Source organism: Mustela putorius, unplaced genomic scaffold, assembly GCF_011764305.1.
Source record: "Mustela putorius furo isolate JIRA1106 unplaced genomic scaffold, ASM1176430v1.1 tig00000868_pilon_pilon_pilon, whole genome shotgun sequence".
Taxonomy (NCBI): Eukaryota; Metazoa; Chordata; class Mammalia; order Carnivora; family Mustelidae; genus Mustela; species Mustela putorius.
Genome location: NW_025421502.1, coordinates 7,520,271 through 7,535,272, shown reverse-complemented (window position 1 = coordinate 7,535,272; position 15,002 = coordinate 7,520,271). Strand labels below are relative to the sequence as shown.

At 45.1% G+C, this 15,002-nt stretch overlaps 2 protein-coding genes across 3 annotated transcripts in view; both read left to right on the top strand.

The window, feature by feature from the left end:
- The first annotated feature begins 571 nt into the window (after positions 1 to 571).
- Positions 572 to 15,002, top strand: part of SGMS2 (sphingomyelin synthase 2) — an 84,866-nt gene continuing 70,435 nt past the window's right edge. Inside the window, exon 1 of one of the 2 annotated variants that reach the window (XM_004748110.3) lies at positions 572 to 1,060. The gene's annotated coding sequence lies outside the window, so the exon portion shown is untranslated. Of the gene's footprint in view, positions 1,061 to 1,359; positions 1,491 to 15,002 lie in introns of those variants that run through there. The other variant, XM_045085565.1, reaches the window with a different exon arrangement.
- On the top strand, positions 10,004 to 13,088 carry LOC123393488 (40S ribosomal protein S15a-like). Its single transcript, XM_045085571.1, has 2 exons — positions 10,004 to 10,106; positions 11,772 to 13,088. Exons 1-2 carry the CDS (start codon positions 10,004 to 10,006, stop codon positions 12,197 to 12,199), a joined length of 531 nt encoding a protein of 176 aa, XP_044941506.1. The 3' UTR covers positions 12,200 to 13,088.

Below are 15,002 nucleotides of genomic sequence, written 5' to 3'. Positions count from 1 at the left end.
GTTGTTGTTGTTGTTTTTACAGTAGTTTTTAATTACTATAGATGAATGATTGTTTACCTACATGATTTCTGCAATAGGCACCTAGAGATGCCTCTGGGTGATTTTTGCTTATTGTACGGAATCGCCCATAAGTCAGTGCAAATTCTAAACATCATTGCCCAGTCCAGAAGTAGAAATGAACATAAAACATTTATCATTTAAATTCAATAAAGTTTTGGCCGCGTTCTGATTCATCCCAGTTAGAATCTGAGACAGCCATTGTTTAGAGAACTGCCCAGCAGGTGTATGAATAGCAGCTCTAAGAAATCTAGAGCCTTGACTATCTTTTAGGAAGGCAACACCCTTCTAAAAACATAACTGCTGAGTTCATCAAAGAAACCACAGCCCGGGTGCCCTGTGTTCCAAAAGCTGCGGAAGAGCGCAACGTTCACTTGAGCAAAGAACTAGTTTTTCACTGTTTATTTTGGTTACGGTCGCTTGTCCTTAAAGAAAAGCACGTTGATTAACAGGATGAATGACACGGTAGTTAGTCACCGAAGGGAAAGTATTATAAGCCTCATTCACTTGGAGCACCCTTCCAGCTCGCACCTAGAGTTAGCCACAGAGCGGAACTAGGACTACCCTTGCCAGGCAACCTCCTGAGGTTTGGGAAGCCGCCTCTTTGACCTAGGCCTGGGCGGCACCCTTCGAATAAGCGTTGGCAGGTGTCCCCAAGCCCACTCACGCCGTCGTCAGGAAGCAGTTCCTGAATAAGGCAAGGTACGGGGTGGGGGATCCCTTTCCGGCCCCATTCAAAGTTGCCGGGAGTGGGATCCAAAGAACTTTCCCAGATTGATCTCCGTCACCGCTCAAGGAGGTCTGCTCCCGGCCCGCAGGCTTATCGCCGGGAGCCAATCGGCCCAGCGGGCCAAGCCCCTCCTTCCCTGCACCTTCAATGGCTGAGAGAGGGGAGGGTCGGCTGGGGTTTTCTTCTTAAGAAGTCGCACCGGTTTTAAGAGCTCCGCTCTGCGCCTGGACAGCCACAGCGGCGGGAGCGAGCGCTGCCGCCACCGGGCCGCGGGTGAGTCACTGTTTGGAAATGGAGTGGGCGGGCGAGGGTGTGAGAGAATGAATGATGTCAGGAGCGCGCAGGGCGGCGGGCGGGGAGAGCGGGCCGCCGCCGGGCCGCGGTAAACAGCGAGCGCCGCGCCGCGCCGCGGGCCGAGCGGGCGGGGAGACCCCGCCCTCGGCGCGCACGGAGCCGTCCTCGGCCGCCGAGCCCGGCCCGTGCTGCAGCGCCGCCGGGAGCGGCCTCGGGGGCGGCGGCGGCGGGGGAACCCGGAGAGCGGCTTGCCTAGCGGGGCCGCGGCGCAGACGGCGAGACCCCGAGCAAACTTTCTAGCGGCTTCGGTCCGGGGGTGGCTGCGGCAGCGGGCTCCGTCTCCTGGCGGATCCCCGCCCGGGAGCCGGTGCCTTCGGCAGGGAGCGTCGGGAGCCCCAGCAGAGAGCGGGTGAGCAGCGGCCGGAGGGGGCCGGGGAGGAGACCGGGCTGAGAAGCCGCGCGTCGGGCGCCGCGCGGGGAGGGGGAAGGTGGATGGCGAGCGCGGACGTGGCTCTAATTCGGCCCCCGCGCGCCCCGCCCCAGGGCATCCTTCGTTGGTGTTGCCTGGTAGGGGGGTGGCTGTGTGGCTGTGTGGCTGAGGCTCCCGGCTCTGAGCATTCGTCTCATTCATTTGCGACCATTTCGGGGAACTCGGTGCTGGCGTTGGAAGGACACAGATTAAACCATACAAGGTCCGGAGCCGCCCCGGAGGGCAGGACTGAAGTTCAGGAGGTGGAGGAGGGACTGTCTTTTTCTTTTCCCAGAGCCGCTTACTGCCGAGGTGTGATCCGCAGAAGCCTGGCCCTGGGCTGCCCACCCCGAAACCTTTCCACGGTTGGCATTCCCCAGCCACTCTGCTTAAGGGAAAGGAGGGTTGGATTCTCCGCGCAAATGGGTGGGTGTGGACCCGTCTGCCTCTCCGAGAGTCGGATAATCGTCAGTAACCCGCGGCCACCTCTTGAAAAAAACTCAAACGTTCTGTAATCTTTAATTTCTTTTTTCAATCTGTGCCATTCTTCTGTTTCGTCTCGTCTGCTCTGAAGTGACCTCAAAACGTTTTGACGTGTTTGCTAAATTTTGAAGAGGTTCCACTGTTTAGTGACTCTAGGTTGGGCGTGGATTTTCAATTTAAACTTAACTTTGCAGATCCTTGGTGTCACTCGGAGTCTCCTCTATTAACGGTGGGTTCTCGGTCGCATTGAAGACTGACTCAGTAAAATGGGACTGTCACTACAGATGGTAGTAACGAGGGTGTTAGAGTGAGAAAGACCTAGCATAACGTCTGGCACAAACTGGACCCCAACCGGTTGTGACTGTTTATGTATAAATCATGGTGTGTTCCAGAGCCGGCATGGGTGATAATCAATTAACTTCCACAAAATCTCCTGCTTATAAACTTGGTGGGCTGAGGTTTCCCGTGGGAGATCCTTGGGCAAGTTCCTTGGCTCTTCAAAAAGTTAAGCATTTCATTGTGGATACCTGAAAGGGTCTTTGGTTTCTACCCCATTTCAGTGGAACTGCCCTTTACTGTTTAAACAGAGAGCAACTCCGGAAAGTGACAAACATGGACATCTGGAGGAAGACTGGAGGGATGGAAAACTCTAACCTTAACTTTTTTGTATTTATTTATTTATTTATTCAAAGTAGGCAGTGCAGAATTTCCTTTTTATAGTCCTTTCCTTGGTTTGTTGCTAGTCTCACCCCACAGTAGTCTTCCGTTGAAGTGTTGTCTTACAAGTTAATATTTAATTCGGTTTCTTTAGTTTTCATTTTTAAGTAAAGCGGATTGACTTAGCAACCTGGAGGGAAATACTGGAAACCCTTGGGTTGCTGCCTCCTGGCCTCAGTTTCTCTTCTCCTGGGATCTTATAAAAGCTCAAGGAAATATTTGGAAGGATGGGAAGTATTTGCTTGGGAATTATTGAAAACATTTGTTCTTAACCATAGGTGTGACAGCGTTTGGGGTCAAAGGTCACAGGGAATTTTTCACACTGCATGATGTGGAAAGGTCTTGGGCTTTGGAATCCAGAAGACCTGAGGCTATCTGTATGGTTAACTTGCCATATTTAAGCAAGTGACTTAAACTCTTGGATTTGGGAGGGACTTTAAGCAAAATATAGGTCAAAATAGAAATAATCTTACATCTATTAAAATAGACAATGGAATACAAATGGGAACTTTTTTTTTTTTTTTACAAAAGTGCTACTTTGCAGTGAGTTTTTTGGGGGTAAGGTGACAAATACTGAGAATTCTAGACAGTTTTGGACTAGAGTAGCCTGCCTACTTTTACTTAGTCTCTTATGGAGGAATTGAAGCCTCTAACCTCAGCTATCAGACATTTTTTCACTTCGTTCCATTCTTAAACATTTAGTGAGCAGCTACTATATTCTAGCCACTATGCTAGGTACTAGTAATGCTAACATGAAGGAGATTTTGTAACTGTTCTTGAAGCTTACAGTCCAGTAGAGAGCGCCCCTTGCTTTTGATTATGGACGGGGTAAAAGGAGCCAAAAAGGAGGAGAGGATGAGGAATTGGGAGGAAATGGGAAGTGAGGAGACTCCCATGGGCTGCCTGCCACTGATAATGCAAGACCCAGCTGCTTTACAATGAGTCCTGAATTGAGGATCATAAATTCTTACGAAGATGAACAAGGTAAATATGCCTTGCTTTGCCCAATAAAAATTAGAGACAAGTGAGGCCGTTAAAATAATTTTAACTGGACACCAGAGCGAACTTGTTTAAATGAAATCTGAAGGGTAAATTCGGCTATACCAGGATTGATTTACGATGACAAGTAGGCAGAGAGGCAGGTGGAGGGGGTGGAAGGAGAAGCAGGCTTCCCATTGAGCAGAGAGCCTGATGTGGGGTTTGATCCCAGGACCCTGAGATCATGACCTTAGCCGAAGGCAGAGGCTTAACCTGCAGAGCCACCCAGACACCCCATGGTAGAATTTTAAGAAGATAATCACTGGGTAATAATATTGCAATTTGTTAAATTTTACCTGTATAGTAAGTAGTATATTACTTATGGAAGTTTATAGGTACAGATTAAACAAACCAACAATCACCCCAGAAAATCACTTAATGCTATATCCTTAAATTGTTTTTCAGCCTGTGAGGACCTATAACACAAAGAGCTAACGTGTTGAGAACACTGATTTAGATAGCCTGAGGTTGCACCTGCTAGAAAGTCATTCTCTGCAAAACCAACAAATTTGTTCCCTATTCACGGTTTTCTAACTTGCTTTTTTCCCATCCAGGTGTGGACATCTTTATCATAAAATACTTTTGGATAACAGCTTTGATAGTTTTCTGTTCAATGGCTGCATCCCAACTGAACCAATCCTCTACCTGGGGACAGTTAGTTTGTTTCCGGTTTTATTATTTTAAGCAACTCTGCACTAAGTATTCTTCTAGCTGTATCTATGTGTCTGGCCATGTTGATTGTGGTCATTTTGCATTTTAAAATGTGGCTTATAGTGTTTAATGTAGCTGCCTTTTTAAAAATCATATTCAGAATAAGAAAGCTTTCTCTTTAAAACTCAAGAGTTTTAATTTCTGTGTTCCTTTAGTGTTTCTCTTAAGATTTCAGCAATAGGATCGACCTTCTCTGTGGAGCTGCACGATAGGTCAGTAGCTCATTACACAAGGGATTTATCTGATGAAAACAGAACACACAGGCTTTCTTAAAGAGATATTTGGGCTTGTATTTTGTTATTAGCCAGAAAGCTAAACTTCTGTGGGCAAATAGAGGAGAGTGGAGCCCTGCTAATTTTGTCAGGTAACTCTCTATAAGAAAATCTACTTCCACAATTTGCCTCCTTAGTCCCCATAAAGGTAGACAAATTAAAAATTTCAGATGTTGCATTTAGCAGATTTATCACTATACTAGGTTTAACCAAGCTCCATCACTTTTAAGTAGGTCACCTTTTTAAAAAACCTTATGCATTTATTTGAACTCTTGAAAAGCATATTATCAGGAAGACTTTGTGGGATTGATTTACTGAAAGTGCAATAAATTTCCATTCGCTAATTTTCATGATAGGTATAAAACATTTCTTCATTTAAGCATTCTCAAGTTTTATGCTAATATCATACCCTCTTTGCTACCCTGAATCAGAATTTAAATTTTGCTTTGTGTTTATTTTTCCGTTTCCCGTGCTAGTTACTTTATCCCCTCATGGTTTTGATAAAGGGTGTTGGATTATGAGTAGTGTTCAGTTTAGCTTCTTCATACAGAAACTTGAATCAGTTCCATTTATTAATTTCTAACAATGACTTGTAATTCAAAGCAGAATGTAAAGAAACAGGCCATAGAATGAAAGTTTAAAAAGGGGGCAGCCTGGGTGGCTCAGTCAGTTAAGCAGCTGCCTTCGGCTCAGGTCCCGATCCCAGGGTACTGGAATGGAGGCCCTCTTCAGGCTCCCTGCTTAGCAGAGACTCTACTTCTCCCTCTCCATCTGCCCTTCCCCCCACTCGTGCTCATTCTCTCTCTCTCTGAAATAAAATCTTAAAAAAAAAAAAAAAGTATAAAAAGGGTAAGGTGTTATTTGCTGCCTGGTATTCCCTGCTACCAAACCTAATTTGGTGATTTGCTTACAATTTAAGATTCAGCTTTACAATTCTGTGTGTTAGTTTGATCATGTCACTTAAAATTTTCAAACCAAACTTGGCACATTCCTAGTTTGTTTGTTTTTTTTTTTAAAGCATTAAGTGGATTGAGTGTTGTATATGTGCATCTTTTCTTTCAATATATCCCTCCGTACTGTTAAAGGATAAAACCACATACTAAAATTGTTAAAGAGGAGGGGATGAAAGGAAATGAAGGTAGCAAATTCAAAGCCCAAGAGTCAGAAAAGACACCCAGCTATTAAAAGAGAAAGTCAAAGAGAAAGACTCTGGAAGGACCCTTTCAGGTAAATGTCACTTCTTTCCCTAGTAGTGCCAGCGCTGAGGTTCATTTATCATGATACATTTCAACTGTGGGAAGGAGGTTGCTCAATTGTCAGGGCTAGAATTGAGGCAGGCAGAATTGAGAAGGAGCTGAGATACCCACCTTCCGGCATCCTTGACTCTTAAGCTTACCTGGCAGTACGCACTTCACCCAGAAAGTCTCCATGAGTGTCGAATAGTGGCAGATTGCTCTCCAACTGAAACTGTGGAACTGGGGGCATCCTATTATGGAGAATTGGGGTATGCCGGTCCACCCTGGAACTTAATGACCTCTTTTTAGATGATTAGAAGTGCAAACTATGTGATAGGAATTACACTTTTGAAAAGCTTTTCCATGATTGGGAAGAAACTGAAGGGAGGAAGAGCTCTGGAGGTGGAGAGACCACTGCAGAAACACAGCTGGGAATGTGCCAGAGGCAACTCAAGGTGTCCCATGGCGGGGATGGGGGGGAGCATACCTAATCCTGAGGTCCACTGGCAATTGGCTTCTCCATCTTGGAAATGGGGTCCTGAGAGATCCTGCAGAGGTTGGCCTGGCAGGGGTGCAAACACATGCCACAAGCCTCCTGGGGCCATTTGCTGATGAAACTTATCCTGGGAAGGCACCTCTTAACACACATTCCATAGGAAGGGGTTAAAAATTACTTTAAGTAGGTAATCTGACTTAACATCTAGAGAAAACGTGAAGGAATGAGTTCTCATTTAGGTCTAGAGAAGTGGGTCAAAGAAAGAATACATGGTTTTGGATCATGGACCACTTAACTAATTGAGGTACCCTGGAGGCAGACCTTTAGATGGCAGTCCGTCTCCAAAGAGAAGCAGAGACTTCTCAGGAAAATACTTGCGGCTGTTGTTGAACTTAAACGTAAAGCCAAGCCTTTGAAAAGGGAGCTGGAGCGAATCCGGTGAAATAGTAATGGTTAAATAATGGGAGAGACTCGGAGATAGCATTTTCACATCTGCATCTTAGACTGACCTGCAAAATAGAAACTGAGTGCTCTCCGCTGTGGAGGTTGGGAAACCATTTTTAGAAAGGTTAACATACTCAAGGAGGCAGAGCCGGTAGGAAGTAGAGCAAGGGTTTGAGGGGAGACCCTGCACTGCCTAGTATCCCTCAGGGCTTTCTATAATCTTCCCACTCACTCTGGAGATGTGTAAGTTTGAGGGGGTGGGGCAGGTGATACAATACCTTTTGATATAGGATTGTATGTTTACCTTGGGATGCTTATCAGGTCGGAGCTGATACAAGGTCATGAAGGAGTGCCAGAGAGGTGAACCCACATAGGCTTGCCCCACCAGGACAAAGGCAGTTCTCAGAAAACAGGAGCCGCTGTGTAAAAGACAGGTCTCAGGGCCTCCTAGAGAAAGACACAATCCTCGGGGAGGGCAGTGGGGTGTTGTGAGACCCAACACTGCTGCTCACCACTAGATGACCTTGGGCAGCTTCCTCAGATGCACCTCCATTTCTTGACTGTTAACAAGGGAATAAAATATATACTTCAGAAGGTGACCATATGATATATAAAAAGCTTCGTGAGTAAAATATTGAGGGTAATGCTTGGTTCATATAACTACTCGGTGGCTTAGTGTTCATTGTTTTTTTGGCAGACAAGCTGCATCTCTAACTTTTAAAGACGTGTTCCATCCTATTATCTCAAAAAAGCAAATTATCGCTTATTATTTCTTTTGTAATAAAATAGCCATTTGTCACATCATGCCTGTTAGTGGTAGGGTCTGGGTTCTGTCGATCTGCCTTCCCTCGTCCTTCTCGTGGGGGTTAAAATAAAATCCCGGAAGTTGTTTGTACACCACCACTGAATTCAAGAACTTTCATAAGAAGTATATCACGTCAGCTGTGAATGCTGACAAGCTTTCAGAGCCGCAGTCACCATATGCCAGGCCTCTCAGCAGATGCTGGGAGCGTTCACGTCGCACAGCCGCCTCTGTGCCCCACAGAGCTCAGCCTTCTGAGGAGTATTGTACCATGAACACCACTGTCCCAGAAAATGCTTGGGGCCATTAAGAATCACAGACCCCACTGTCCTCCCCGATGCTGTGAGTCTTTCTCTTGGAGGCCCGGAGATGGTTTATTTCACACAGATGCTACTGTTTTCTGACATTTGCATTTGTTCTGCAAGTTGTTTAACCTCCAGTTGTGAGTACCACCCGTCCCCAATAGCTACCAAACTTTAATAGTAACAGAGGGCATTGTTTTTATTAAATTATATTTGTATATGTGTGTGTGTGTGTATGATATATCCTTTATGATGGATTGGTTAGTACTCAGAAAAACACTCCCTTGAAATATAGTCTGATTGGCAAGTTTTAAGCAGCAGGCAGAAACATTTAAAATTGTATTTACCGAATAGTTAAAGCACTCACTACTTGTTGGGGTTTTTTTTTCTGAGCACTTGGAACTGATTTATATCTCCCCAAACACGCTGAAGTGCATGTTGTTATCCCCATCTTAAGGACCCCCATTTGACATTAGTCACTTGCCTAAGGTCACACAGCTGGGAGGAGGCAGAATTACCTATTGAAAGGAGACAGTTTAGTGGCAGAGCTGAACCACCACACTGTTGATTATAGAACCTAGCATGTATCTCACAATGTGGGTCCCCTTTGTGTCCTATCATGTGCAGTTTTATCAAAGGAAACTTGACACCTGTCCAAACATGCCATCAAATCCCTGCGATTTACCATATGGAGGCTTCAATGAGGTCCTATATTTCAGTATCAGTATTGAAAGATGGCAGTTACTTAATTTTCAGTACAGTTTTGTCACAGTTTTTTTTTTTTTAAGATTTTATTTGAGAGAGCGCAAGAGAACACAAGTGGGGCGGGGTCAGAGGAGAGAGAGCTGAGCAGGAAGCCCGGTGTGGGGGGTCCATCCTAGGACCCTGAGATCATGACCTGAGCCAAAGGCATATGTTTAACTCACCGAGCTACCCAGGTGCCCCTCAGACATTTTTCTCTAGAAGTTTCTGAGTGTTTAGTCAGGCTTGGTGATGAGTTTGGGAAAGAAGTACATTCTTCTGTCCCCTGATTAGTGCATTCAGCTCAGTAAGAAGATCTGCTTCTTATGCCTTATGCCTGCTACTCTAATGATACTTATTTTTTCAGTTTTAGTTCTTTCACCAATTATAGTTGAAAGTTCTGTTGGGGGAGAGTAGCTTGTACATGAGGTTTCATTGACTTTTTTTCCCATAAGTATTGGAGATGGTGGTAGGCAGAGTCATGGCCCTCTGAAGGTTTCAGATCCTAAGCCCCAGAATCTGTGTATCCTTTATGTTATACGGCAAGAGGGAATTAAGGTTGCTAATCAGCTGATGTTACCATATGGAGATTAGCCTGGATTGTCTGGTTGGACCCAGTGGAAAAGAGAAGCACAAGAGTCAGAACCAGAGAGTCAGAACTAATAGAGCTTTGAGTTTAAAAAACTCAAAGGACCATTGCTGGCTTTGAAGATGGAAGGGGGCCACGAGCCAAGGAATGGATGCAGTTTCTAGTAGCTGGAAAAGGCGAAACTAGATTCTCCCGAGGGCCTCCAGAAAGGAATGCAGCCCTGCTGACACTTGGATTCTAGCCCAGTGCAAACCATTTTGTACTTCTGACCTCCAGAAGTGTAAGAAAATAAATGCGTGTTGTTTAAGCCACTGAATTTGTAGTAACCTGTTAAAGCACCAAAGGGAAACTAATAGAGGTATCAGAACACTTGGCAAATTCCGTTCTGTTCCTTTGCCAGCCCCGGGAAAGTTGCTTAATCTCATGACTTACGGTTAGGGGCACATCAGGTGTGGTGAGTGTTTACCTTTGGGGGGCTGTCCTATTTTCCTGTTACCCTGTTTTACAAAGTGGCAAAATTAGCCACTTTAGGGGCAGAGGGAGTTGACTCGATAATTCTATACATTTTTACACCTGGTCAGTGTTTAAAAGGCCAGTTCCAAGATTTTAGCAAAAAACAGTCTATGGAGCAAGTAGTGGCCCTTGGGCCTTTCCCATCAGAGTTGCTGGACAGAAATGCAGCTGCACCCCACAGAGTAGTTGTCACCACCCAGCATTTGTCTGGGGGTAAGATGATAGCCCAGATGTGGTGGAGATGATCACTTGTTGAGTTTTGACTACAGATTTGCTTTAATTATTTAAAATTAGCTCTTTGCTTATCTAACAATGTTAATATGCATTCTCGGAGAGCAAGGATACATCTAGGCAAAGACTTCCCAAACTGTAACGCATAAATAAAAGAGAATATCATTCATCACATCGTCTATAGCAAGTATCCAGAGGGTTGTAGGCCCCCCAGTAGGTGATATCTTGGAATCAAAGTATCAGTTATTGGTATTTAAAGATAATAGTTTTAATGGATGGGGTTAGTGTTTGTTGTTGTTGTTTTAAGGCTTCCTCCAGTAACTAATCTCCTAATCTTACATTGTGATTTGGAGACAACTTTGATTAATTAGGGGTCTCTCCTTTGTTACAGTGTAGAAATAGCAGTGTAAGGAATAAAATCTTCGGAATTTTCCCATATAAAAAATGAAACAAAGGCTAATGTAAGATTTTTAAAAATAATTTTAAAGAAATATAAGTGGAAAATTAACAGGATGGCATAAGTATATATATATAGCAGTTTCTGGGAGGAGGAGACTGCCTTGCATAGAAATGCATTAAAAATTGGAAACTCCAAAAAACCACAGAGGTAGGACATACTCATATTTGCATTTACTTTAAATATACCCTTTTAGATTTGTAGTCACTTTGTTAGTTTAGGGGGGAAATTATAGACATATAAAAAAGTAGGATTGATTTCCTCTTACAAATATGAAGGTCTGGAAAAAAACTCAAAACGATGTGGAGGAAAGAAAGTTTTTGTCTGTGTTCTACAATGTGTTCTACAATGCTCTGGGCAGAGATTTTTCTAGGCTCTCCCTAGCATAGGAATTTCTTGAGCCTCGGCTCTGTGCATGCAGTACTCCTATATGACCCTTGACTCATTCGCTTGCATTTTATCCCCATCAAGTAATTCTTGGTGAATGGTTTGCTTTTCCCTGCCAGTGTCTCCATAGAAGAATGAGGATGTCTAGGTTATGTAAGAGGCCTAGGAACATTCGCTCCTACCAGCAGGTATCTATCCGATCCCTTCGCCATTACTGATAAGTTAATAGACTGATGTTTTCTGTTGCATCTTTCATTAGCATGAATCAGCTCCCTAGTGTCTCTCTCCTGGGTGAACTGATGAAAGAGTTTCTGGGCAAAGCCCAGACCTGGGACCAGTGTGCTGCCCTGCCCTCTCACCCCTACCCCAGGAGATAACCATCCACTAAGAACCCAGGGTTGTCCAGCAGAATTATATATGAACCACACATGATGGTCACATACATAATTTGAGTTTTCTGACAGCCACATTTTTTGTTACAAAAAGTTAAAAAAGGTGAACTTAATTTTAAGAACATATTTTAACTCCATATATCAAAATGTTCTATTTCATATTATCAGTTACGATCGATCTAAAAGTTCTTGGCGTATTTATACATTTTTTTCCTTAATCTGCACTCATAGCACATCTCTCCATGGGCCACATCCCGAGGGCTTAGTAACCACATGTGGCTAGCAGCTACCCTACCAGGCAGTGCCCCTCTGACCAGCTTTACCATTAAGCAGGGATACCCTCCTTGAATCTGGAGAGAATTCTTGAATAGTTGCCATCCAGTGATTCTGGGGTGTTGTGTAAAAATTGAGTGTCGCTCTTCCTGCCATCTTTCCTTGCCGCCATAGCGGTGTGCAGGAATGTCATGGCAGATGCTGTGAGGAGCAGTAACAATGCTGGAAAGAGAGGCAGACTCCAGCTTCTTAGTAGGCCGGGCTCCAAAGTCATCTCCTGGTTTCTGGCCGCGATGACGAGGCCTGGTTGCATTGGTGAATTTGAAATCATTGATGATCACAGAGCAGGGAAAATTTCTGTGAACCTCATAGGCAGGTTAAACGAGTGTGGAGTGATCAGCCCGAGATCTGATGTACAACTGAAAGATCTAGAAAAATGGCAGGCTAACCTGCTCCCATCCTGCCAGTTTGGTTTCATTGTCCTGACAGCCTCCGCTGGCATCATGGATCCTAAAGGAGCAAGACAAAAACACAGAGGAGGGAAAATCCTGGGATTCTTTTTCTAGGGTTATAATACATATGTGCAAATAAAATGCCTCAGTGGCAAAAAAATAAAACCAAAACCAAAAACCAAATGATGTCGTGGAATCACCTTGGTGAGCCCCAGAGAAAGCTGGTTCCCAGTCCTTTTGCTAGAAGACTGAGCAGGCTCAACAGTACGGTGGAACACGCCTCTACAGTTACTGGTGACGTAAATGTGTGAATTTCAATGTCAGGAGGTGTGTCTGGGCCTAGACAAGAATTATTTAGATAATGAGGCTCATGCAAACAGAAGAGATGACAGCTTACAGCTGTGATCCATGGGATGTGTGTGGGCTTCTGGCCGGGCCTCAGCCCCTCGGGGTTCAGCACACTTAACTCCTCTTGTCTCTCACCTTGCTGTCTGACCTGTTTATCTGCCGCCTGTCCTGTTATATTCGTCCTGTCCTCGCCCTGTTTATATCCATAATGCCGCTCTCTAGTGTATGCCCTTACTCTGTTGCTTTTCGTAGCAATCTGAGAAGCAAGACTCCTGTAAAACCAGGATGACTGAAATCATTACTTGCTATCAAATATCCGTGCGTCAGGAACTTTAAGGTTAGAATATAAGAAGGCACAGGCGTGGTGGGTGTGAAAGGGAGAGGAGGGAGTGGAGGAAGGACGGAAGAGCGCAGTCCTGTGTGGGAAAAGGACTGAAAGCAGAGGGTCTCATAGCAGAAACACTCCCCAGCTACTGGGCAAGCCGTTGTTGTCACAAAATTCTCAAGATGGGTTGCTTTGGGTTTCACAAATGTATTGACTTTATTCAGATGCCTCTTGGATACAGTTGAGACATGGTCCCAGGCCCTCCTCAGTTCCTTCTGAAATTGATTAGTACATTTGACACAATGTTTTGAGCACTTGCTATGTGCTAAACTTTATTCTTTTTTTTTTTTTTTTTTTTTTTTTTAGATTTTATTTATTTATTTGACAGAGGGGTTGGGGGGAACACAAGCGGGGCCAGGGCAGGGTGGAGTAGGAGAGGGAGAAGTAGGTTTCCCGCTGAGCGGGGATCCCGAAGCAGGATTCCATCCCAGGACCCTGAGATCATGACCTGAGCCAAAGGCAGACGCTTAATTGACTGAGCCACCGAGACATCCCTAGACTTTATTCTTGATTCTAGGGATTCAGTGAACAGGAGTTGAGGTTCTACTCTCATGGAGATTGTTGGAGTTAATGTGTTGAGGGAAGAAAAGATGTTACACAGAGAGGTTGAGCAATGTAAACAAGTAAGACCAGTATATAAACAAGGTAAAGTTCAGTGTTGGACCCATTCTTCAAAGCCAGCTCGGTCACCTGGTGTAGAGTGACTGGCAAAGCCTGTGCCAGCAGTCAGGAGAGGCTTGTTGGAAGCACTGAAGTGTAAAGGATGAGAGGGAAGGGCGTGTGCAGCAGGCGGAGGACAAGAGTGCTTGGTCACACCAGGAGTGGGAGTGAGAAGTGTCCAGGCCCCTCTGGATCAGGTGGGGTGGGGCTTGCAGACTTGGTACGGAGCATGAGCCTTCTTGCAAATGCAGTGAGAAGGTGTCAAGAAGTGGTCTGAGAAGGAGCCGGCATGATCTGATTTAGATTTGTGACATACTGTGGCTGCTGGGCAAAGAAGGAAGTAGAAGGGGCCAAGAGTAGAAGCAAGATCAGTTGTGAAGCTACTGCCTGAAAAGGTATGTGGCCAGCAGTAAGGGAGCAGTGTTGAAGAGGGAGAGCCCTGGATGGATTGGAGAGGGATGGAGATAGGATTCACAAGATTGATTGATTGATCAAAGAGAGAGAGAGAGTGACAGCAAGCAGGTGTAGTGGCAGGCAGAGGGAAAAGCAGGCTCCCCGTTGAGGATGGAGCCCAGTGTGGGACTCAGTCTCAGGACTCTGGAATCATGACCTGAGCTGAAGGCAGACACTTCACCGACTGAGCCACCCAGGCATCCCAGGGTTGACAAGACTTATGGTTAGGCTTTGATGAGTGACACGAGAGAGTAGGAGAAGTCAAGCAGAACTGCCAGATGGGTGGTAGGTAGGTAAGAGGATTGTGGGGAGTAGAGTTCTGTTCTGGCCACTGGTAAGTTTAAGTTGCCTGTTCTCATGGAGACAGATGTCAACCAGCAGTGACCTGTGTTCAGGGGTGAGGTTGGGTTCTGAGGTGTTTGGGGAATCTGCTGTCACCTAGGGAGGCTTCACAGGCAGAGAAGAGAGAGAGATAAGGCTTCAAGCAATGACAGTTGGGAGATCAAGTAGGAGACCATGGAGGAACCAATGAGGCAGGAGGAAGACCAGAAGGGAAGGATGTTCCAGATGCCGACAGAACCGGGTGTCTAGAGCAGGATGGAGTAATTGGTGCTGTTGTAAGTTCTTGACAAGTTGGGTAAGAGGAAAACACAGTATTTGCTGGGTTTGCCAGTATGGAGGATTCCTGTAGGTAATGGTCTTGTGTTTTAGAGACATGATTTAAGGCACAAATATATTGACCTCCACTGTCTCCTGCAGCAAACTTTCCTCACCCTCTCCCTTCTCAACATCACCCTTGCTGGCTAGATGTGCTCTCTTTGTTCCAGAGTACTGAGGCCTTTCTTTGTCCCTGGACTACCATAGCGTAACATGCTTTTCTGTTGAAATTAGGCTCTTTCAGAATGAGTTCCTTAACAGCAGAACTTCTAGGTGGGTTTTGTTTTTTTTTGTTTGGTGGGCTTTTGGTTTTGTTTTGTTTTTTGTTTTGGTATTTCCTAGCATGATGCAGACACTCAGTACATGTTTTCTGAATCAGTGTGTTGAGGATCATTGAATACTGTGGTTTTGCTT